At 43.9% G+C, this 25916-nt stretch overlaps 1 protein-coding gene across 3 annotated transcripts in view; it reads right to left on the bottom strand.

The window, feature by feature from the left end:
• npas1 (neuronal PAS domain protein 1) overlaps nt 1–21995 on the bottom strand; it is a 37674-nt gene extending 15679 nt beyond the window's left edge. Inside the window, exons 1-4 of one of the 3 annotated variants that reach the window (XM_051957779.1) lie at nt 21678–21994; nt 21220–21421; nt 12050–12220; nt 10410–10648 (exon numbers count right to left, since the gene is read on the bottom strand). In XM_051957779.1, the coding sequence (XP_051813739.1) occupies nt 10410–10648; nt 12050–12144 (334 nt within the window). In that variant the 5' untranslated portion in view covers nt 12145–12220; nt 21220–21421; nt 21678–21994. Of the gene's footprint in view, nt 1–10409; nt 10649–12049; nt 12221–21219 lie in introns of all 3 variants that reach the window. The other 2 variants (XM_022220844.2, XM_022220838.2) reach the window with 2 other exon arrangements.
• Nucleotides 21996–25916: the final 3921 nt, after the last annotated feature.

Raw genomic sequence — 25916 nt, 5'->3', positions numbered from 1 at the left:
CATTTTGTGCTGTGGGGTTCGAGGCGTGGCCCTGTTTAAGTCCAGCTGTAGACCTCAGCTACATGATGATCGCCATCTCGTGCTGCTCTGATTGCCTGTCATCACTCTACAATCAGCGTAGTAATAAAAGCAAAGAAAAGTTCCAAGATATGCTTGAGATATGAGTTCGATTTGTATCTTTCCATTTACAACGGCAGAACATGTGAGAAACATTTAAAGCAAAAAACACACTGGTGGCTTAGTCCAGCCCTGTCTTTAGATTTTATTGTGATAATTTTAATAATGAGCCCTTTCAGAGTGAAATTAATATTAAATGTGAGACGCTGTGCTCTAGGCAAAGTGAGCTCATTCCACTTTTTCAGTGCTTAAGCCATGTTCCCACATCGATACCATACTAACGGCAGATTGGGCTTTGGAATTAGTGTTATTTAAAAGATTTAAAGAGTTTTAATCATACGTAAAGGTGCGCTGAAGAAATTATACTTAATAGGAATCTGAGTGAGGTGAGGAGAAAAAGTTAATCCAGGAAGTCCCAGAACACAGCAGCCCACATAAATATCTCATAATAATCAGAACAAATCTGCCATCTGTTGCTGACAAAAAATGCTCACGCAGCCAAATGACAACTATTTTAACCCAGTGACAAACAACAAAACATAGTTTCATTGATAATCAGCTATCTGTTGCTATGTTTTCTTAGTTATTTTAATGATTAGAGAGGTAATATTTCATACACAGTTATGAGAAAGTTTGACATGTACAATGATGCCACTGCTGCAATTATCCTGCTGTGAGACTGTAAAATAAAACAAAGCATTCTTACTTCAGCAAATAGATTTGATCAACTGTACCCTATTATTATGCTATTTATGAATGTTTAATGCATGATTGGAATGACAGATCAATAGAGCCACTATTTTTTGTTATTATTTTTACTTATAGGAAGAATAGGAAGTTAGATCCAGGGTTTTTCATAAAATGTAAAACAACCAGTGACACAGCCTCAGACACTCAGTCCTAATGACGCCACTGATGAACTACAAGGGATGAAAAAAATCCAAGAATAGCTGAATATTTGAACTCATTTATAGTACCAAGAAAGAGACATTAATACACTTGGCAGTTATTCCACTTTCGGGAAGGTTATTAAAGCTCAGACATATAAGAAATCACCCAAAGTGATCGGTAAATAGTGTGGTTTTGTAATAATGTTGCATCTCTGTGACGTCTTTAGATCTGCACTGAAATGAAAAATGAAACTTGAACCAATTACGTCTGATAAAAGAGGAATCGACTGTGCTTTTTTAAAAAAAAAACTGCGCATAAGGAGGGGCGATATGTGACGCACAGCGCTCAATCTCCACGCCAGACACGCAAACAAACAAACCCACACACACACACACACATAGTGTCTGCATCACCACTCTTAATGCATCCCAAACACAAGCTATCAGAGCTGCTTCAGTGCCAAAGTGGTGCTGTTTACCAAGGCAATTACAATACAAATAGAGTTGGAGGTGGTTAGGTGGAGGGAAGGAGGGAGGGAGGGAGGCAGGGAGGAGGGTGAAGATAGGTACGAGAGGAGCAGAGAGGGTAGAGGGAAAATGAGAAAACACTAAGGAAGGCGAGGGTGATCACTTTCTCCAAAGCAAACATGGGGTGGAGGGGGGCTGCAGTGACGTGGAAGATTAATTTAGCAATCAGGCGTATTTACTGTTTTATGTCAGAAAGAGTCGGTGACGGTGTGTGTGTGTGCACCTGCGAGCGCGTGATTGCAAAAGTGGAGACCATATGTGAGAACTAATCTCACTCCAACAGGGCTGCTTTTTTTTTGAACACAATGTTCCCTATCCGGCAGAGACAAACTATGTGTGTGCAAAAAATGTGTGTGTACAAGAGTATATGAATGTGTGCATGTGTGTGAGTCTGTGACTTCAGGGATCATCGGATATCTGTGTGTGTGTGTCGCTGCAAGGCTGAGGGAAATCAATACACGTTATGACAGGAAAATGAAAGCGCTGCTCTGGGTTACAACTGAACACAGAGGGAGGGTCGGAACACACGCACAACACACACACGGTCACACACATATATACAATCACACACACATATATATATATATTGCCCAGCTGCCTGCTTGTGATGTGGCTTTGGTGAATAGAAGAGGGAGGCATTCCATTAGAGCTATAGACGCACACACACACACATGCACGTCAGGAATACACACAGCGATGAATTCTCATGCACACAGCCGCAACATGCCCTCCGATTAAACAACACAAATACCCACAGACACACACACACACACACACACACACACACACACACAAACTCTCTCACACACACATAAATACAGAGTTGCCGGACAAAGCCACAGTGGCATTGTGAGATTGGGGTCCCCCTGTGTGACAGAGTGTGAATATAAATAAGGCAAGTCCATTCAGGGCTATGAAAGGGGGTCTGGTGCTGGGACCCTTCAGCCTAGTCAGTTGCTGCCTGGAGGGGGGATGGGGAGCCCGTCTTGCTCTCTGCCTGCCTGTCAGACTCCCTTGTGGGGCAAGCGATGGAGCTGCAGCGCTGGGGAGCCTGGAGGAACCAACCCCCATCATGAGAACGAATCAGAAGAGGGCACGAACGCACCTTGAGGCTAGTTTGTGTGGCAAAAGAATGAATAAAAATGCATGGATTGTTTATGTGTGTGTGTCCAGAGTTTGTGGCACAGATCCCTGGAGAAGTGAAGGTGAAGGTGGGTGATCAGTTGTGCTGAGTAGTGTCAGCGGGGCGAAGGAAACGCTGGATGTGACATGAGGCCAGCAGGGCTGACGGATGAGTCACACCCACGAACACACACACACACACACACACACACACACGCAATCACACTCAGACACAAATACACAGAGGACCATTTATTGAAGACTGCCACGGTACAATAGGGCGGCCAGGAAACCAAAACACTGGACCTGGTGTGTGTGTGTGTGTGTGTGTGTGTGTGAGCGAGTGTGTGTTCTTGCACACATGTGAGGGGAGAGAGAGTCTCACAGCGGTGTTGGTATCTCACCCCGAGAACAAAGATCCTTCTGTAGTGCTGCTGTGAACCCCTACTTCCTACTTCTACATGAGTGTGTGTGTGTGAGTGAGGGATTTGCATTATTCCGTGTGCGTTCCTAAATATTATCCCTCTTCTATCGTGTCCAATTACAAATCCTTCATCATTTGGAACAATTTAAACGACAATTTAGGTTTTCTCGTACTTCTGGCATCTCATTCCTGTCGGAAATAATAACATTGTCCTGCCAACACCTGGGGGATGCAACAACATCAATACAAAAATGTCAGACGGGACAAGTGACACAAGCAGCCACATGATCCGACATTTGTTAACAGACCTACAGTGTAGCCAGATTATCCGAACAACGTCTTCAGGGCTTAAAACTGCAAATGAGTTCGCTCAGAATGTTAGTAATGGACCCTTATCTTATAAAAAAATGTGCCTACTTCATTTTAAGTAGATATTATTGCACACTGCAGTCCTAAAACACTATCTGTGGTCAAACAAGGTGGTGGTCAAACAAGATTTATGCCCATTTGTTGTGTCTCACAGCAGGACATTTTCCCTCTCTTGTAGCTTCTTTAACCCTCTGAATGCCAAGCAGTGGCTGGGTATTTGTTTTTTGCTCTTTAGCATTTTTCACTGCTGTAAATTCGGTGGAAGCAGCACAACCATGACTAGAAGTGGAGAACTCAAAAATGTCTTCTGTGCAGAACAACACAGTTACAATGCCATCAAAAATAAATCAAAAGGAAAAGCAAGAGTTGAATTTCTTTGATTATTTTTTTCAAATGATGGCTGTTTTTTATGCTTGTTATCTATCCACTCGGTGTAAACACAACCTGCAGTTCAGCCGAAAAGTCCCAAAATTTTTTGTCATGTGATTGTTGGTCACAGCTGAGTCACTCCAGGCTGGAACACAACCAGGGCAGAATCCAGTTAGAATAAACGATTTCTTTTTGGCAGCATGTGACACAAATAATACTACAGAGATTTTGATCAAATAACATAATTTTAACTTAGATTTGGGTCATTTTTGTCAAAAAAAATGAATATCACAGATATGTAGTTGAAGGACTGCTGGGAACTTCACAATTAGACAATCTGTTGTTGCAAAGTGTGGCTCTGATAATCTAAATCAGGATTTGGGGCTCAGAGAGTCAAGCAGAAATCTGACCTCTTTAACCCAAAACTGAGTACCAACATTTCGTAGAAAGTGGCGATGCAGAAAAGTACGGAGCTTGAATTTCTCAGTCAAAACTTTCAACCGGTGCAGTTGGATTTCTGACTCGGAAAGTCACTCTAACCTAAGATGACCGCTCAGAATATCAACAGCAGTAAAAGCTGTAGCGATGAACTGTTCATTAGTACATTTACCATATGTGTGTCTTATTAAATCAGTTGAACACACTAAACTGCCCCACTTCATCTGTGGACCAAACACCACATAATGCACCGTTCTCAAGTAGCATCGAAACCAAACGTCTGGTTTTCAGAACTTGAAAACGATCAGCTGACGCGTGACAACACTCTCTCTAAATGGAACAGATCAAAATTTATTGCTCAAGGATCCTGTCCCAGCAACTCCTGGACCAAATTCGCTGCTGGAAAAACTACTAATTACCAAATTACAACTCAAAGTGGTTAAAATAGCCTGGCTAAACTGCTGACTTATTTAAACACGTCTGACTGCCTGATGACTCATTCTTTGCTCTGTCTGACTTTGTCGCAGCGCTGTCGCCATCCTCCCAGGTCTCAGCAATTACTTTAGTGAATCCACCACAGATACAGCAGACAAAACCAAGAAAATTAGACTCGAGTTGTACTAAGCTATGATTCTCCTTTCAGAAGGTTTATATGAATAAACACTTTTACGCCTGTGTGCATGCAGAGCACACACGTGCAGCCGAGACTCCTGATTGTTGTGTCACTCTCCCGTTTCATTAGCTTCCCAGGACTCTGCTGCGAGGTTTAATTTCATTGTGGGAATAAGAGACAGAATGGGACAGGGCGCGATCGGACACGTTAATTATAGTCTGACTCACAGGTCAATTCTCAGGGTCTCCCCAGTGCTCCACGAGAAGAAAAGATTTGAATGATTGAATGAAAAATTTGAATGATTTTCATTATACCTTTGTCTAATACATAATTTAGTCCCAGTTAAGTCTGCGAGTAACGTCCACACACACACACACGAACACATACCCCAAACATCCCCCTGCTTACATGCACACACACACACCATCTTCCTTTCCACCCCCACAGTGTCAACCTTTTTAACCAGGTTAGGGTGTTACCATGGGAACCAAACAGATAACAGACCTAGTGAACCTCTTCGTTCTCTCCCTCAGCCTCCCACCCCACACCCTCATCTGTCTTCTTATTCGTCTTGGCCTCTCAAGTTTGGCTCAGCCGCCGTAGTTTCACCTTTTCAAAACAACAGCCCGATCGCACGCCAAGTTGTTTACTACCATCCACATGTGACGTTTTCGGCCGTTCGACAGACGAGTGAGAGAAAGAGTGACCCTAATCGCACCGTCCTTCTCCGGCACAATTATCTTCTCACTCTGACATCCATCCCTCCCTCCTTCCCCCTGTATCTCCCCTCTATCTCTCCGTCTCCCTCTCCATCGCTCCCTCGCTCCCTTTTGCGGTCGAACATAATTTGAGTGCAATTAACTTCCCTTAAAAGCCCCGGCTGCTTTAAACGCTGTGAATTAGAGGGGAGGCAGACGCAGGGAGATCGTGAAGAGGTGGGGGAGACAGGAGGGAGGTGAGGGAGGCGACGGCAATGAAAGAAAGGAGGAGAGAAAGAGAGAGAGGGAGAGGGAGCGAGTGGAGGCAGAATGAAAGTCAATGTCACCAACGGCGGGGAGGAGAGAGGTGTGTTTGACCTCACTAGCCGAGACAGTAAAACACTTCAGCTGGCCCTGTTGCTGGCAGTGAGTTGTCATTGTACTGTACCTTGTAAAAGACTGAGGGGTTCTCCAGCTGCAGTACTGCACCTGGTAGAGGCTGGGACGCTCTAATTCCTGATTCATTTAAAATGCAAAAACTGAACTTCACACTAGAGATTTTAAAAGATAAATCTGGCTTATTACAAGTTGTATTATTACTCTCAATCCATTACGTTAAGGTCGTACTCAGCAAGTCATATTAGCACCAAATCCATCTGGTATTATATTGTTGTGCATTATTCTTCTCTCCACACAGTCTGCCCAGTTTTTAAGTAACAAATTTAGGAGAGGATGCCTTTTCAAACGTGCAGTTTCTTGAGTTTGTTTTTCTTAGTTATCATTAGCAAAAATTTACCTCAGAAATCCAAGATTGCTCAGTTTCTACAAGAAACACAGAGATTTGTAAGATTTTAAAGGTTCAGTGATTCAACTTTGCTAAAGTGAGGTAGAAGTGTACTCCAGGGCGTGTCAGTACAGCGTTGGGTGAGGTCTGAGATGCACTTCTCACCATGCTGGTAAATAAAATATTTTCTATTTGAATTCAATGTAGTTGGACAGACGACAGAAGCAAACAGCTAATTAACATCCATCACAGTTTACAGACAGACCTTTTAAATTATGTTTACCAAACTGGACTTAATGTAGCTTGATGTCTGCATGCAGCTTTCTTGTCCATTAAAGACACTATAGTTGCACTCACTTTTGGTTTTATCGCTTTAGTTAATCTGATCCCAGCAGTTAGTGTGCTGAGCAAAATCTTGTCAAATCTTGCTGAAAGGGACATTTAAAAGAAGACGTGGAAACAGAAGAAAAATGTCCCCCAAAGCAAAATTTACTCAATATTGAGGTTTTCAAATATAAATGATTTCAAATAGTCCTTGAATCTGCTGTGCAAATAGGCGCACAGACAATCACAACACCAAACACACACACCCCAAGCGGGAATGCACATCATGGTCATTTTACTTTTCCTGCCTTCAGCCCTTCCTTTTCGTTTGCTCCTTCCTTCCATAATCTGTCTCTCTCCTCCTCCTCCCCCCCCCCCCCCCCCCCCTTTCTCCTGCTCTCTCAATCTCTCTCTTTCTCTCTGTGAAGGTCATGCAATTGATTTTCCTCTGTCTATTCATTTTTCAAGACTGGCTTTGAAACGTGGGAAGCAGACAAAAGCCACTCCGGCCCCTCCCCTTCGCTCCATCCCTCTCCTCTCCTCCGCCCTCCACCTTCCTTCCCTCTCGGCTGGCCCTCGCCCATCCAAAAATCCTCGGACGAGAGGGAATGTGGAGGAATGCAAACCTCCTCCCTCCTCCTCTTTCTCTCTCCTCCTCACCCTCCTCTCTGTCCTCCATTCCTCCCCTCTTTCTGTCTTTATTCCTTCTACATTTGTCCCTTTCCCCTCCTCTCTGGCCTCCTCTCCCTTTCAGCCGGATCTCTGACCACATTCCACTAACGGAATTAAAGTCATGCATCACACTTAAAACCCTGCCAATGCATTGTGGGTAGACTTGTTCAAACTGATGTCCAAATTAGCATTGCATTTTCAGTGTTGGCCCCGCGGAGACGGTGTGACCTGCTTGTAAAAATCCCCAAACATTTAATAAAACACTTAAGGTATCAGACCTAATAGAGAAAATGGTAAAGGTAATTCAGACTGTGATATTGTCCATAGCCGGTGTGTGCAGCAGTTCAGTGTGTTTGTCAAGTGCCTCGGCATCCATGACCTTCACGTAGCCGCTGCAGAGCTCTATGTATTTACAGTTATTGTTCACATTTGTACAGGAAATGCTTCTCATTGTAGTGTAAACAGCATTCCTCAAATCTGTCTTTCCAGCACACTTCCACACACCACTACCTGCGCACCTCCTTTTCTAAATAGCAGGTATTTTATATCAAGGCCAAGAAAAGCCTGGAACACTGGGGCAAAAAAACAATTCACTACATGTAGAGTGCAGTCAAGGCTACGGCCATGTTTGAGTGTGCTGCAGCATGGATATTACTCGGACATTCAGGATGTTCTGCAGAGCATGGATGATTAGATATTGATGGATCCCAATGGATTCACCCATAACAATCCATATTTCCAGATATTTTGCCTTTGAATTACAGCTCACTGTGTATGTTTCATGCAGTTTAAGTTCTCTGAGTGGAATACGTTTGGTTTACAGTAAGATATAGCCATGAAATTGTCAAACAGGAATCAAAAATGTACTGATTTCTACATTCCCCACTGGGGTGTGGATGACAGCTGCTACAAATTGTTCTCAAGTGAAACAACTGACTATCATGCAAACACAGGTCCTCAAATCACTGGAAAATTATGAGCTACAATGTGTGAAATTAGAAGTTTGGAGATGCTACTGTTGTTCCGCTATGAATTACAGTATCTTGCAAAACATCCTTTAATGTAAAAATTTATTTTGTTTACAACTGAGTGTGTTAGGTGCACATTTACAACTTTTAACCTGGAATTTGGTGCATTTGTGTTTAGATTTGTGGTACATTTCAGTTTAATAATGAGTATTTTTTGCTGGTTTCCAGAAAAACGCAACAAAAATAAGCAAATTTGCAAAAAAAAAAGTTGTAAATTTTTGTGCTTTATTGCTAAAGCAAGCAGGTACAATTGATGCTTACAGTGGTTTCAAGTTGTGTGTCTTTATATCAAATTATTAAGCACTGAATACAAGTATGCCTCAAAAATGATGGATTAGGAAAATTTGGCCAAATTTCTGTCACTAGTGTGGCCAAAGCTTTATAAAAAAAACTGGACTGTACCTTTCTTATTATACAAACACATTGCATGTATTTATTTGAGAATTGAATTTATGTCTGGTAAATCCTGTGGATTTAACAACGTAACTCAGGCTTGCTGAGGCACAACAGAAGAAGCCATATCTCTGTTTTCACAGGCTGAGAAGTTCTAACTAAATTGAACTTCATGCGATAAATTAGTGGAATGTCCCTTTAAGGATTCTTAGAAAAGTGCTGTTTTGGCATCTGAGCTGAAACTCCCCCACATTTGCACAGCATCGGCGAAAGTATTCACACTTTAACATTTAAAACCGTCCCATATCATCAAGAATCTGTGGTACGCATTGTGGTAAAGCACCGGACACACTGTCAGGCAGAAACACGCTATTAACATGACCGTTTTCAGCTCATATCTTCTCAAATTAGTCAAGAACACACACACACACACACACACACACACACACACACACACATGCACAAAGACACACATCTAATTGTACTGTAGCTGCATCGTTTCCCCTCAGTAATAGTAGCAATTAGACAGGCTGTATAATTACACTGTCCTCGTTATATAGTTAATTTCTGTAATTACAAATTGCACCAATAGTTTCCTCCCTTTTTGTGTATCATCCCCCCCCCCTTTTTCTCTCTCCCTCATACACACACACAACAAATTCTATTCACACTCACACCAGCCTATGGATGGTCTTTGTATGATCATATTCGCATGTATGTTTACAGGCTTGTGAAGGAGTGTGTGCTTCAGCGCTCACAGCAGCAGTAATTACGATCCCTAATAGGAGGCTGGATAAATGTCTGGGTGCAAACTGAATGTTTGTGGCGTGGGGTGTCCCAGTGGGCGTAGAACGTGGGCTGATCAGCCTGCTGAGGATTTTCTGATTGAAAGTGAGATGTGAGCAGAAAACATGGCTTCAGCGGTTTGTGTGCACTGGCCAGACATCAGCATGTTTATCTCTGCTACGTAGTTTTCTTATAGGCTGAGATATAGGAATCATCAGCAGAAAATGATCCATCAAAACCTTTTGATTCTGCATACTTGCTGTTTTCAAAGTTGACATTTGTGAACATAAATTATGAAAAGTGAAAAAAAGATTAAAATGTGTCCAACAAAGGCTGTAGCCTGGATTTTAAAAAATACAGAGGTCATAAGTCAATGAAAATTTTTGACCAGGGTCCAAGCCTGGGTCAAAGAAAAGGCCCTAAAATTCCTATTATGTGCATTTTTTATATTTCATGCAATTATTTAGTAGCACGTAAATTTAGTCATCCCGCTTTAAGGCCTACAGGCTGCTTCCATCCCTCTTGAGGCTGCCAGAAATGAAAATCTAGTGGAAAAAATTACAGTATGAATCCTTCCATTGAGAAAAATAAATCCATTGTGAGTATACTGAGTCAGTGTGTCTGTGATCATAACTTCAGTTTAGCTTATACTTACCACATAGTTATCATATGAGATCAAGTGAACACAAACAATTAATGCAAAGAATTTTCCTCGATTTCTGTTTGAGCACATGTTTGAAATCATTTTTGGTTCCCTCTTTAGATCTCAAAAGGCATTTTTACAACAGCAATCAAAATCTGCTGTCATGTACAGAGAACTTAAGTGAATGAATTCAGGTTTCCCTTAGGCTCACCTTTGCTGCAGTTGCTGTCTCCCTCCAGCAGAGGGCTCCAGGGTGGGTCCCCTTGGCTGGCGAAGGTGCGCATGTGCAGGTAGCTGATGGTCAGCCGGATGACCGAAGCCTTGTCCAGTTGGCTGGTGATGGCCCCGGGCAGCGGCAGCATCTTGGCCAGCTCAAAGAACTCAAAATTCTCCTTCCCCCGCCGAGAACGAGCAGCATTTCGAGATTTTTCTTTACGCAGGTTCTGGAGACTGAGAGGTGGAAAGAGGGAGGGTGCGCAAAAAGACAAGGCAGGGAAAAGTGGACAGACAGAAGCAAAATGAAGACACAGATAAACGCAGGGAGGAGAGAAAAGATCAGGAGGGCAGCGAATACAATCTGAATCAGCACTGTGTAAGATGGGAGCCAGCGGTAAACGGTATCGCTTCATGGCCGTTTACTGACCACCTGTTGATTGATTCATGCTCTGTGTAAATGACCTCGGCATCAATCTGCAAAACTCATTTCATAAATACATATAATGGTAATGGCTCCTGCAATTGGAGTGAAACAATCTCCATCTCTGACTCATCTTTTGCAGATTGGCCTGGTAATTACAGACAAACTCACTTCTTTTATCTGCTGGAGTCCTAATAATGCCATTTGCTTCAAAATCCATACGTGAACACATACACACAATCTTTCTCACTGCCTATCTCTCACTTTCCTCTCCCTCCAGCCTCCCTCTCTCTCTCATCTGGTCCCGGGCTACTGAGCTGAAGCCGTGATTGAGGGATCAATAGGCGAGGGAGGGGCAGAGTGACAGAGGGGGGCCGGGGCTCAGGTAGCCTGTCTCTGTGATTGGGTATTGACTCTCCTCAATGGGGCCTGAGTGGTGGAATTATGTTGTCACAGCCACTTCACAATTTGTGTCGGTGCTGCGCTGGAATAAAGTGTGTGTTCCTGTGTGTGTGTGTGTGTGTGTGTGTGTGTGTGTGTGTGTGTGTGTGTGTGTGTGTGTGTGTGAGAGAGAGCTGGAGGAGAAAGACGAACCAGCCATTCTCCCTCGTGTCTGTGCTGTTGATTTTCATCCCAAGAAAGAGACCACCAGCGGTGTGAGGAAAAGAGAACAAAGAAAAGAGCAGCACACAGCGAGCGCACATATGTTTATATCTTAATCAGCTGACACAGCGGTTGCATTTCTGCCCGCTAGCCTCTAATAAGTGAAATCAGTGTGTCTTTCTGTGAGTGTGTGTGGACTCATGCTGCCAGCCTCTGTAACATCTCATTATTATACCGCCTCGACCCCAGCCACCGAGAACAATCAATACGCGCGCATTGATTCTGCTTAGTTTTTATATCCGCCTGTAAATGACTGCCCATTAATAATTCCAGCCAAATTTACTTAATCTCCCACTAAGGGGAGGGGATTCACAGTTCTGACAGGATTGGCAGGTGAGCAACAATACAGGTTATATGTAGCGCCGGGAGAACAGACTTATGTCTTCTGAAACTCTTCTCCACGCTGTCAGTGTGTGCAAGGGTGTTAATGCATGGATTTCACCTTGCGGAGATTAATTCATGGGCATGCATGCAGGCTTATACAGTATCTGCCTGTGTGTGTGTGTGTGTGTGTGTGTGTGTGTGTGTGTGTGTGAATGTGTGTGTCTCACCAGGGCAGGGTGGGAGGCTTGGCCAGTAGTCCTTGTAGGAAATCCCACTCCACGCTCACACATTTCCCCTCGCTGACAAATGGCATGGTTGCCATCCTTCTCCCAATCACGTGCCGCCGCCGCCGCCGTTAACGAAGGCTTTGATTGGCTGAGAATGTGACAGACTCAGACCTGGAGATGCATGAGAGACAGCAGAGGACACAGAAAGAGGGAAAAGGAGAGTAAGGTCTGTTTATTCAAGAGTAATAGCCATAAAATGGGTATGAACTACTTCAACTCTTACAGGGGCGTGAGCACATACGGCCTTTTTGGGATGTCAAAATTGAAAATATTTCAGGGAGTCTATCATGTTCAAGTTAGCAAACATGTTGCTGTCAAATTTACTACATAATTAATCTTAGCACAGAAGACTTCTAAAGCTTGGAACGAGCATTTTTTTTCCATCAAAAAAAGGATGAGGTTTTATCTCCTTTTGCGGTTTCCAGTCAGCCCTTTTAATGTGACAGAATATAATTTGCATCAAAAAGCTGGGATGAAAACCCATCTTACAATTTCTTACTTGATCTATGTGAGGAAAATGGTTGTCACGGCAAGAGAAAGAAAGAAAGAAAGAAAGGAAGAAAGAAAGAAAGAAAGAAAGTAGTCAGGTTGAGAGAGCAATTAGTTACTGTATGTAGCCTACTTCCGCACATAAAGGTCAGAGGCTGTTCCCTGGGTAATACACATAAGACAAAACACCAACCCTGCTTTGAAGTCACAATTACGCTGAAAATCACAGATCTCTAAACGTCTCCCTTCATCCCTGAGAGAACACTGAAACTTGTCAGCGACTGGAGTTTAAACCACGTCTCTCTGAAGACAAAGCGCACCGTCCGTTCTCCACCAGATCTTCCTTTTGCTGCCTCCTGCCAGTCTCTAACACCACCACCCTCCTGCAGTGGAAGTTGCCAATATTCTTCCCTGTCCTCAAACAGAGCCCCGCTCCTCACCAGTCTCCCCTCCCCTCCGTGCTGTGTTGACATTTAAAGGGCTGGTGTGGCCCCGAGCACCTCAGTGTCATGCCCTTGGGCCCGAGATGCCCTCTCTCTCTCTCTCTCTTCCTCTTTCTGCCTCTCACTCTCTAACTCCCTCTTTCTTTCGCCCGGCTGGGTCAGCACAATCGTGTCAGTAGAGCTTTGCCAGGGCAAAGGAAAAATGGATTATGTCTTGAGTTTGAGCATGGCTATGCTGACCTTGGCTAAGAGGGGTCAGCAGAAGCCAGGCAGGTTTGGCAGATATCATTTTCACAAATCTGGGCTGAAACAGCCAACATTAAATGCATGCAAGAGAAAAACTTCTTGGACCGATTTCAAAGGCAGAGAAGTCAATAATCAATTCAACAAAGAGAGAATAGTTGTTGAAAGGGGAGATAGGGTCATCAACTTACCTTTAATAGTTTTATTCTGTATTTAGGCTGCAACAGTGAAGCACAAAATTTGCACTTTCTATTTTTTAACATGGTCCTAGGTCAAAGATAGAAAGAATGGCCTCAGTAGAAGAAGTGAATATAGTAGCCTGTGAATATTTACCTCCTGACCATGCAATGTTTGATCAAAAAGCTGGCATTAACAGAGTTTACAAAGTTCAGGGGTTACTACGCAACAAAGGACAAGTTAGAGGGAATGTCCTCAGGGGACCACAAACATTCAGTCCATTTAACTGTTGCTGACATATTTCAGTCTGGATCAAAGCTGATGTAGTGATGTAAAAAGCTGCTTTACTACATGAACTTGTTTACCTGCACTGGACTACCATGGATGATAAGTAGAGCACGGAGACAATAACTAAAATTTTAATCACATAAAACTGTCATGTTTACCTTGTCAAGGACAAATATATTGCTGGAGTGCATGATTAATTACGGCATGATTCATTAAGCTTTCTGTTGGCTGATTGATTGTTGACTGTCTGGTTAGATGTCAGTGTCCAGAGCTCTTAAAAGTCACATCATGTGGAATTCAGGAGACTTTAAAATTGATTAAGCAAAACTGAATCAGTAAGAGAATTACAAAGTTACTAATTTGATCAATGTTGCTAATTTTCCAGTCTTGGATTTAACCTCTCCCTGGAGCATTGATAGAATAGTTTGTCCCGGGCTTAAGGTTTAAGGCGAAGGCTTTATACAGCTATAGGAAACCTATATCTTTTTATCCTCAAGCTACCGGCTACCTGCAACATTGACAGTCCTCTTTTCAGAGAGTGTGGTGAGGAGAGGACAGGGTCGAGCAGAGGGCAGCGCACCTCTGTCTAACAACTTCACCTTTCTCACCTTCTCTACCTCACCTGGATAAATGCACTACATGCCAAATTAGGCTGCGTACAGTAGGACACAGAGATCAAAAGGAGACACAGGGAGGAAACAATTTACTCTCAAATTGTCACTGCCTCACACAGACGCACAGCGGCCGCCTCCGCGCCATATCTGTATGTTTATCTCTTAATTGACCCTATCTGTGCTTATCTAATCTCTCCTTCCATCTTTCTGTCTCAAACTATCTCTCCATCTCTCTCTGTATCTCCCTCTATCTGGGCAGACACAGGGGCGTAATGGACAGGGGCCTCCACAGTAATTATTCAATCAGCCTCATAACCTTGTCGCAGGTTGGGGCGGCCCATTAATGCACTCACCCAAATGGACCCTGCCACTTTGACTGCTAATGCTCCGCCTTAGCTAGCAGCACAACAACAGGCTGAATGTCACAAGTGTCATCTAGAGAGAAACAATCAAGAGGACCGAGTCGACTTATTCCATCGCAGCACAGCGGGGGGAAATATATGGAAAAGGAAAGTGTGACTTCAGAGAGCAGCGAGAGTAAGGGAAAAAAAATCCTGCGCCCACAGCTGTGGAGATCAACTTGTATCAAGTGTGACCGCAGGTGTTCGCAATGTGTTGCTGCAGTGCTACATATTCATAAGTGTGGTGTGTGTGTGTGTGTGTGTGTGTGTGTGTTTGAGACCCCGACCCTATAGAGCACTGCTCTCTTGGCACTGTCTCAACAGCAACAGAGAGGAGGGCACTGCGGCGAACGTTCACAGCCGCTGTTTGCTGTACGCTTCTCTCTGGCTGCTCGCTTGGCTCCTGCTCTGTTTATTTTCAGCAGGGACGTTTAATTAGGGCCTCCAGCTGTCAGGGGTTCGTTAGCGTGCCCCTCCTCTCCCCGAGTTGCCCCTCCCCATAGGGAGTCAGGGGCATCAGGCAAATGAACACATTTAAGTCAAACAGCACGCCGACAGACAATAGCTCCACTGCCATGCCACTGGCTCCCCTAGGTAGAGACATGGTTGTTTTATGCCTCATCTCCCCAACCCCTGGGGCCCAATACAGAGCCTGGCCAAGACTGTGAATGTGCAAGCAGAGGAGCTCTCATAGCCCACTAGAGACCACATGCACACGGCAATCATGCAAAGGTGAAGAGCAGGACTAAGCGCATGCGATGCACAGTTTGCGACAGAAAGAAGAAAGGTGTCAGTTTGGAGGAATTTTGACTCATTTTGAAGTATTACAGATCATCAAGACGCTGATTATGAGAAATATGTTCATCTGTTTTTACTTTCACTCAATTCACTGAAAAAATACAGAGGGAAAGTAGATTTTCTCTCTTTTTTAAGGATATTTTACGTCATGCGCATTCAGATTGCAGGCCAGCTGTAATGGCTACCACTATTTACTATAAACATAACATCTCTGGAGCCTGTTTCTCCAAATTTACAACATTTTAGATCATTTCCCTCAGTCTTTTAGACACATTTCTCTAATCAAACCGCAAAAAAATCACACTTGTAGGACTTCATGCAATTTGCAAGAGAAATCTGTGAGACTCCTGCCACTGGCAATGCGCCGTAAACTAAAGATCGCATGTTATTTTTGTGAAACAGGACCTTTGTTTCATGTCGTTCCATCTCTCCACCTCCTCATTTTTGTGTCCACTTTTGAGTAAAGGCCAAGAATGTCTCCCAAATACATTAAAAAATATTTAGCATTCTAGTCCTTTCAGTATTTACAGAAATAAAATTTTACTGATAACATTTTTTAAGACAGCTCCGCTCTCTTTCTCCTGCGCCCAATCTTCTTTAATTATCCCGAGCCAAAGGTAAAACTGAACCGCACATACAACGGCAATGTAAGATATTCCTGTGAATAATATTTTATCAAACAGAGAACGTTCAATATCATGGAAAATGTAGAAAACATGGTTTGAAATAACATGAACAGAATATTTGATGTAGCTAGTTTTCTATCTCGCCTTTCATGTTGTTGAGTGGTTGTAAATGAGTGTCTGGTGCGTCCGGGGAGATGAAGTTTGGTATTCTGGTTGGAGGGCTGAAAACTACTTATCATGCATTACGGCCCTGGTTGGACCTCAGGATTTGGAAGTCAAAAGACTTTTTAATGTACAATTTTTCAGCCGCTGATCAATCGACAGCTGCTGGACATGAAGATCTCTCTGCCTGCTCTCTCGCGCGGCATTCCATATTCCATCTCGCTCGGCATTCTGATCGAAGCTCCGGCTGCGATTGACCTTGACGACTCTGGATCATTCCCAACCCAAGGTTCTCTTCAACTCTCAAGGGCCTTGGCGTCCGCCGCCACCCCCCACACCCCCACACCCCCACAGCCCACTTCGCCTCTCCCATCGTCTTCACCTCTTCCATCCCCTCTCCTCTAACCCCCTCTTTGCTCCTCCCTGGCCCTTGCCTGGGTCATTAATTATCTAATGGAATCAATACGGCATTAGATTGGACCAGTGTGACCCCGCCCGCCCCCAGGTATCTCTGCGGTGATGAGGAGGAAGAGGAGGTGTTCGGGGGAAAGGGTGTAAAGGAATGATGATAACAGCCTGCGTGTGCGGAGCAGCGCTATACAGTCACAGCGTGGACCGTCCCTAAACCGAAAGAATACAGAATAAAGAGATCAGCGATAAATAAATGATTAGAGGGAGAGGGGGGTGGATGGAGAGCACATGGGGGATGGAGGGAGCATAAGTAGAGGCGGAGAGGGAGGCAAATCAGACGGTATGAGCGAAAGAGGGAGGGAAATGATGGACGGATGAAGACATAGATGAAAAAAAGGAGAAAGAGATTTGCTAATGTTCACCCTTGGTAATCAATATCTTTCTCCTCCTCCTCTTTTATTACAGGGAGCTTTGGTGTGTATGCTTTGATGTCCACTCCTCACAGGCGTGGAGCTACATCGAATCCAATCCCTGCCTGTCATAATTACCGTCTACCTTGGCCTAAGCATATACAAAAGAAATGCTCCACTGCACCTGCACTGTATTAAATATGAAGCACGCAGAATCCCTCATATTTACGGGAAAAAAATGATCTGTTCTGTAAAGACTGTTCGGCAGAGATTTTTCTCAGATAAACTCGATGTCATTCCTCACTCTGTAATTAAAGTAATGAAAAAGACTTAAGCTCCACAAGTATAATAACTTGAGGAAAGATGCAGACTTTGTCCCATAAGCTGACGCTTTGAGCAGCAAACTGCCTTCTGTAGAGCATAAAAGGCAAACAGGGTAACATCGTATTTGCTGCCTCTGAAGGAAGGCAAGTATGTTCGTTTACAACACAAAGATATTCACTTATAAATCCATTAGCCCTCTATTTGAAGTAATATGTTACATTCTGGGGTGAGTTTTTCTTATTAGCGAAGGGAGACTGTGCATGAAAGGGATAAAATCTCAACATTACGGAGAGATAAACGTTTAAATAGTTCTCCAGTGCAACTGAAAAAAATCTAAGTTAGCAATAAAAAGAAAATGTTCAGTCCATCATGAAGTTAACCATCCTTAACCTTTATGATATCTACGCTTGAAAGGGAAAACCCTGAGCGCAGGTTTAAATAATAACTGCAGTCTATTGTGGGGTTAAATGCCCCAGCCTTAATGCAAGGGGAGGCCTGAGGTGAAAAGTGGGACTTACAGAAAAGTCAATAATAAAAGCCTCTTATTCTGAGCTGAAAAGAACGCCAACGTGCTCACACGAGTGGAAAATAACATTCACATGCGGTGCCTCCCAAATTCTGTAAAAGTGAATCGTGAACAAACAGTAAAAGGTAAAAAAGAAGACAAAAACTTCTCTCTCTCGCTGTGAAAGAGTCAGCCAAGTGGATGCAGCTCTCTATACGGCCGAAGATGGTAAATCCACTCCCGCAGGCAGAGACCACATCAGCACTGACCTCCAAATAACCACAGGCCAAAGAACAGCACACAGGGTCACTCATTCTCTCCAACACACACACGCCAAAGTGTGTACTCCAAACCGGGACTTGAAAGCACACTCTCATTCTGCACACCAGGCATAGACGAGTCCACATGCTAATACAGACACATCAATTAGCATGGTGCAAATGTCAGAGTTCAGAGCCGTGTCAAACTCTTGATAAGAGTTGCAGAAGTTGTGTAGGTGTCTTGCAGCACACTTGGGGAAACCAGGATACCCACTGGTCTGTATTCCCACACAGTGCTCGGAGCTTTTGTTTGAATAGTTCCAGATGTAATTGTTAATTTATGTAACTTCTACTTTATGTCGCGGCATAAATTAGAGAACAAGGAAAAAGATGAAAAGACATGAAAGAGCGACTGCGAGGGAGATTTGCAGACTGCACCTGATCTGATATTTAGAGGGAGAGCGGCTGCTGGAGCGGATGCCTATACATTGTGTGCATATCGCATGTGTGTGTGTGTGTGAACGTGTGTGTGTGTGTGTGTGCAAAGGCTGGTGGATCCCTTCAGGCTGGTGTGTGAATGACAGCGAGGGTTATGTAAGGAGCCACAGCGGGGCCGGAGTGGACAGTCCGACCGGAGATCAGGTCAGCAGAGTGTGACACTAAACACATCTCTCTGACACTGCGCTGACACCCTCTGTCACAGACCCACACACTGTCTGTCAACGCCGCTCACGCACACACACACACACGCACACACACACACGCACGCATGGCGAGAGCGGGGAGTGTGTGAGCGGCTGCCTGTCAATACGCCACACACTGACCACCTTGGCGTGCGTGTAAGAGAGCAACAGAGAGAGACAAAAATATCAAGAGAGGAATAGAAAGAGGAAAGGGAGGGAGAGGTGAGGCGTCTGTCTACCTGCGAACTTGTCAGGGAGTCACAAAAAAGTGACTGTCTGCTTCTGAATACCACCCGAGATAAATTCATAACTTACCGACCTGCCGTGGCCCTGCAGAGATTTCAATTTTATCTACTCATGTGGTCATTATTTATGCAAACCAGCATCATCAGGAGCACACATGGGCAGAAAATGCCGCTCAAACCACCTTTCGTTGCATTTTTCCTGCTTCATTCTCTCTGCTCTCTGCAAACAGCTCTCTTTGTTGCCAGTGTTTTCACTTTGACAAAGTAATCCAAGTCAGGGTCTGTCACACAGTTGCCTGTTGGCATGAACCACGGCTCCTTAAATCCAAAAAGCCACAGAAGAAAATCTGCGTCTGGGTCTAATAAAAAAGGCCTAGAGGTGGGTCACGACCAAAGCAACATGCACATGCGAGAAGTGAAACGGATGGAGGGGCTTAGTGGATCAGTGGGTATAAACTGTACCACTCTCATGCAATGGCTCCGTCTGACCCTGCTTCATACCAGCGTCCTCACCAAATCCTTACTGAAGAAATGTCGACAGTCAGCTGGAAACACTCGCTACATTCAATTTTAAAAAGTGGAGAAAAGATAAAAATATTGCTCTGCCGGCTGCAACTTGCTAAAAAGTGCCAGATTACATGTGAGCGTGGACGGTAACTCTTTTTCACTACTCGTAACATTTTGACACCTCATCCTGGCACCTCAAAGAGTGATTCTGCGCCGAAGGTTGTTATTTGGTTGGAATTTATCTGCAGCACCTGCAATCTCAGCAGGTGCGGGTGCAAATGATGCTGTTGGAGGTGCACGAAACAGAGCGCGGTTTATAGCAAACACACAGCAAATTCTGATTTCGGAGTGATGCTCCAAGGAGAAGGATGAAATAAACATCCTAGACAAATATCTACATATGGACATACGCAGATGCACAAATGGAATCTTGCAGGAAAGCATCCAAAATACACTTTTATACCTTCCCATCTATACTCAAACATGCTTTTTTTTCCCTGTGCAAAACCTGTTCCACTATTCTGATAGTCTGACTGGTACTTCAAGGGACAAGCCTCCAAACATAATAACAGGAAAATTATGGAGGGGAAAAAAAAGCTGAAAAAAACCTGAAATCACTGTGTGATGGTTTGATGTTGTTATTTACTTTACAGCAGCAGCGAACACTGTGCGTTTGTCACAGTCATTCTGCCAATTTGGACCACCTGCTGCAAACACCCTGAAGGCAGCGAATGTTACCAAGCCAGTAAACTGTGACCAATTCTGCCTCTGCAGGTGGAGACGGGCACGCAGCCGCTCACTCTCTGCCTCTATATCTCCAACAGCACACACACTCGCACACATATGGACACAGAATCCATCAGAAAGAGGTGCACTCAATACAGAACATAAACATACATAATTATTCGGCTTATCTGAAAAGCGAAGATTGGTGTATTTGCAGGGGAAAACGCTTGCAATGAACTGATGAAATGCACAAAGAAGTTTGTGTAAAAGCGATAACGGTGCCTTCGAGGGAGAGCAAACATTTAGCATAATTATCTGATTAAATGAGTTATTTGTAATAAAATATAAATCTACACTTTTATGCAAAAACATGCACATTTACCAATGTGTGCATTTTCTCTAATCAAATGCATGTCCAAACATGCCTAAAAGCAGAAAGTTTTTTTTTAACTTAAATCCAGCTGCTAATGTACTAATTTAGTGAAATAAATTAGTTCATTTAATGCAACATTTCTGTCCTGAATGAGACATAGCAAAAAGTTCTCACTGTCACTTCCAAGCTCATTTTTATTTAAAGGGAATAAAGTAGTTTAGGAGTGCATATAACTGAACACAATAAGAAGACAATCTAACAACAGAGCGACAGATTAAAATTCATTCATTTTGACATGACAGCAAAAATCTAATAAAAAGGATGCAACTTTACAAGTGTGTGTCCACCGTGAGCGTGTGTGTGTGTGAGAGAGAGTGTGAGTCATGCATGTGTGCTGTAAGTTGTTAGATTCAATATCTACTCACCTGACGGGCATTTCCAGCGCTCAGTCTGCTGCTGTTGATCTGATCCACTTTGTCTCTCTTCTTCTTCCTCCTCCTCCTCCTCCTCTTCGGTGCCCCTGCTCTGCCCTGGCAGTGCCCCCCAGCACCACCACCACCACCAACACCACACCTCCTCCTACTCCTCCTCCAGCAGCAGCAGCAGCAGCAGCAGCAGCACCTCGAGCTTAAACACAGCAAACAAACACTGTGAGCCAAAGGGGGCTGGGACAGGGGCAGCGTCAATCCCCCTTCACTTTCACAAAAGCCGTGGCTGCGCAGCCGGACACATCACCGTGGGCTCCCGTTGCAAGAGTGTGTGTGTGAGTGTGTAAGTGTGTGTGTGTGTTGGTGAAAGAGAGGAAGAGAGGGAGAGTGTGTGTTTGTGTGAGTGTGTGTGTGTGGATGTGGCTGGTGTAGCTCTCCTTGGCTCTCAGACTCACTTCACTAACACTCTGCTCCGCTGCTTCTTGGAGATGGACTCGGATTAGGACACAGCCAGTGTGAGAATCTCTTTCTCTCTTCCCTCTCTCTCCAGCCGGCATGCTCCCTCCTCCCACCCTTCCTCTCCTCTCTCCCGCTCACTCATTCACTCTCCTCGCTGAGCTTCTTTCTTTTCATTTCCTCTTGGGAAAGCCGTGCACACCAGTTGTCTCTTCAGCTGCTCCCTTTCTCGCTCTCTCTCTCTCTCTCCCTCTCAGTCACTAGTAAATATAAAAGGCATGCTTGTACAGCCCCTCGCCTCAGTCTCTCTCCGGCTCTCCCTCCCTAACTCGCTGTGTCTCATGCTTTCGTTTACCCCCACCTCCATGTGCCCCCCACACACCCTCCGCCTCCTCTTCCACTTTCTTTCTCACTGTCAAAGCTGCCTTTCAAATGCTGATTAGCAGCCTGACTAAAAGAGAGAGAGAGACACAGGGAGGGAGAGAGAGAGAGGGAGAGAGGAATGACTGAAACAAGTGGGAGATTCCATCACATCCAAACATATTGTAAACTGTGACTCCCGTCCTGTACAAACACACACTTGTTTTTGTCACTTTGGAGGACACTGCATCGACTTATGTTCATTCCTGGACACTTATTCTAATCTAAAGGGACAAATCTAACTCCCAGACTGCAACGTTTTTATTGTGGGTAACCAACAAGTGCACCGAAACAAATGAAAAAGCAAACATTTGTCACTGTTTTTAAACATTTTCTGATCTGAAGTTCGACGAGGAAGTCTTAGATTGCCTACAAAACTGTTTAAAATTATGTGGCTGTTCTTTTGTTTTGTTCTTTGGTTTGATTTATGACTCTATAAAAGCATGGACATCTTACGGCTCCGATTCTAATCAATCAGCGCTGCCACCGATCTGACAACATCAGTGTTAAGACAACAGCTACTTGGTTAAAGACAGCCATGGTTAAAAGTTGACTTTTAGTGGGGACTCCTCACCCAGCCATCCGTTCTCTTAATAACATCATGCTGCTTAAGCCTTTTCAGAGATAAACTGCACAACTCTCACAACCACAAAAGGTCTGTCTGATGTAATTATTAACATAGCGTAATGAAGGCATTTTACTAGAACAAACTACAAGGAATTTTTAAATATGGGAAATCCTTCTGGAGAGATGAAGTAAAAGTAAATTTACCATTTAACAATATTTTAGAACATATACTCATTAAAATCACTAACAGATGAAGAGGAAAACATGGATTTTCTCATTAGAATGCAATGTTCTGCTGAGAAATCTTGACAATCACGCTGACCCTTAAACCTTATTCCAGACCAAGCAGTAGCAGCCAGCAGGACACTGCACCCTGCCACGCAGCAAAAAGCTCTCAGATCTGGCTTGAGGAACACGACCAAAAGCCCAAGGCACTGACCTGACCTCCAAACTCAAAACTCAGCTTGACTGAGAATCCACAAGATGCACCAGAACAAATCTGATCCACAGAGGCCCATCCTGAAAACCCAAAGGATCCACGGCCAACATCCCGGTGCCAGACATCTGTTTGGTAGCTACACAACCCCAGGCAAGCGGCTTTAATATTGTGACTGTTCCGTGTTTTTATTCTTTATGTCTAACAATCTTCCCATATAAACTAACAAGTAGTTCTGTCCAATGACTGTGGTTATTGTCAAAAAATGTTAAATATTTCCTTTTAAAACGTAATGAAGTTTAAGCCTAAAGTGGCATCTATTCAAAGAACAGCCCCTTTGTCTGCTGCTTCTCTGCATTTTTGGAGCTTCTGGATCTCAAACCAGTTTCCTTTTTCTGCGACCAGATGACTATTGAAGAACCCCAAATCATTTAATAAAGACACTGTCAAACACTTTTTCCACATCTACACAGAACTGCCTGTTGCTAACACATCTGAAACATTTAGTGGCCTTCTGATAATAATAATACATGAGCCGCCGCCTTTAATTAAGCCCGACTGGTCTTCTTTAATCACATGAGATGAAATTCTAGATAAATTTTGGGGGTAAACGTTTGATAGTGAGAGGGTTTAGTCTCGGGCAAAATTTCCTTGGCACTCCCTTTAATGGAGAATAACAAGTAATGAAAGTAGTCGACTGGTATTAAGAGCCTACAGCATATTTATTGTGGGTTCTGTTGATAAATATTTGAACTCTTTAGGAAACCTGTCAAGACGTTTCCACATTGATATATAAAGAGCCACAGAAATTAAATACCCCAATAAAGTACAAGCAGGATCAACACTGAGTACAGTACTTAAGTAACTGAACTTCGTTACGATCCGCCGCCGACTGCATCTGTAGTCTGCAGACACACGACCACATACACATGGATAAAAACACATTCGATCAAAGATGCACACACACATGCGAGCGTATACGTGAACAAATAATCACACTCAGAGACTCACTCAAGTACTCTCTCTCCCACCAATCTCCCTCCCTCCCCTCCTCCCCCTCTCCTCTATTCGTTCCCCTTGCCCTCAAACACTACTCAGAATATTGATACATCACCCCCTCCTCCTTTTTCCTCTCTCCCTCTCTCTCTCTCTCTCTCTCCCTCCATCACTCACTTTCTCTACTGAATACTGATAGGCTGTCTACTCCGTGGTCTGAGTTTCAAATCTCTCCCTCCCTCTCCCTCTGTCGCTGCACCCGCCACAAAAAAACAGCAACATAAAGGAGGAAATAGCAGAAGTTAATGCACTGAGGTAGACATAAATTCACTTAAGTACCATTTCAGATTATGTCAAGCTAAAAATGGGCTTAACATTGTGGAAAGGAGGGAAGAGGGGGAGGAGGAGGGTGACGGAGGAGGGAGGAAAAGTGCCGCTTTTGGTTGGCTTGCCTTGCCAGCGGAAACTGGCCCGGGCGGCTCGCAGCACTGTAGTGAACCGGCGGCCGGCAACAAAAGGGAAAGAGACGTGTGAAAAGTTCAAGCAAATGAAGACGCATTCAGTGTTTTTTTTTTTTTTTTTTTTGTGCAGCTCCCACCCTCCCGCCTCATTGTTGCACATGTCGACGAGGGGGAGAAGAAGGGAGTGAATGAGGTCGTCAAAGAGCCCCCTCTGCTTCACACTCTCCAAACAGCTGAGAGCGGGAGAGAGTAAAAAATAAGAGAAACAACACAGACTGAAAATGTCCTCCTTTTTCCCCCCATGGATGGGAAGGTGGCAGGGCCTTTCAGGGTATTTGTGTATTTAAGTATGTGTAAGTGTGTGTCTGCGTGCTGGAGAGAGAGCTTGTGTGTGCGTAGTCTCTTTGGAGGAGGCTTTCTGTCTGCATTAGAAGTGCAGCGCGTCTGAGACACTGGGAGAGGGAGTGTGTGATTTTGTCCTCCAAGTCTTCCCCAGGCGTCCTTGAAGGAGACTTGCGGGGAATATCTGACTCTGTGTGCTGTGTGTGTGTGTGTGACATTGTGTGTTTGAGCCCTCACAGGCTGAGTTTAGCACCCGAGGCTTGTGCCTTGCAGAGCAGAATTTACAGGTGTTCCCTTCACAAATCAGGGTGCTCCTGGAAGTAACACAAAGCTGCAGCTGGAGACGTAACCCGGCCTGATGAATGAGAAACGCAATTAAATCAAGTGGCTAAGAATTAAAGTTTAAAGAAATCCTGAGTCAGTGTGTTTCTCTGTGCCTGTGTGTCTCCGTATGCATGTGGAATAGCCTGTGACGACTGTAGCAGTCAGTGAGACAGTCACACCCACGTCTGACCTTGTTTCTCCGCCTGTCTACACATGCTATCAGCTGTGGTCAGTTGGATGTAGTGACAGGAAACTGCATTTTCTGGCGGGTAGTGGACACAAATTTTAACACCTTTAAAGCAGCAAAAATACTTTTTTGCTCACTCAGTTACAAGTACAGTCAAATTTAAACTAGAAATATTAAAGCAAAAAGTTTATTCTGGGACTCTTAATTTGAAATTTGAATTAATATGGCCCATTTTTACTATGATAATGGATCAAAGTGGAGCTAATTCTCCGTAATGCACTACAGTGCAATTTAATCTAAAACAATAGTCGTATTCCATGAGTTGACCAAATATTTTAGGTCTCGTCCCACAAAGCAACTAGTAGCTTTAGCTGTCAAAAACAGCCTAAAACAGTAGCAAAAGAGAACAAATATGGTCTAAATTGCAATTAAGTACACCTACTTATTACAATCCCATACTTGAAATAGGCAAAGAAAGATTATTTTTTTCAAACACATAAGCATT

Source organism: Acanthochromis polyacanthus, chromosome 13 (assembly GCF_021347895.1).
Source record: "Acanthochromis polyacanthus isolate Apoly-LR-REF ecotype Palm Island chromosome 13, KAUST_Apoly_ChrSc, whole genome shotgun sequence".
Lineage (NCBI taxonomy): Eukaryota > Metazoa > Chordata > Actinopteri > Pomacentridae > Acanthochromis > Acanthochromis polyacanthus.
This window is presented reverse-complemented; position numbering and strand designations above follow the sequence as displayed.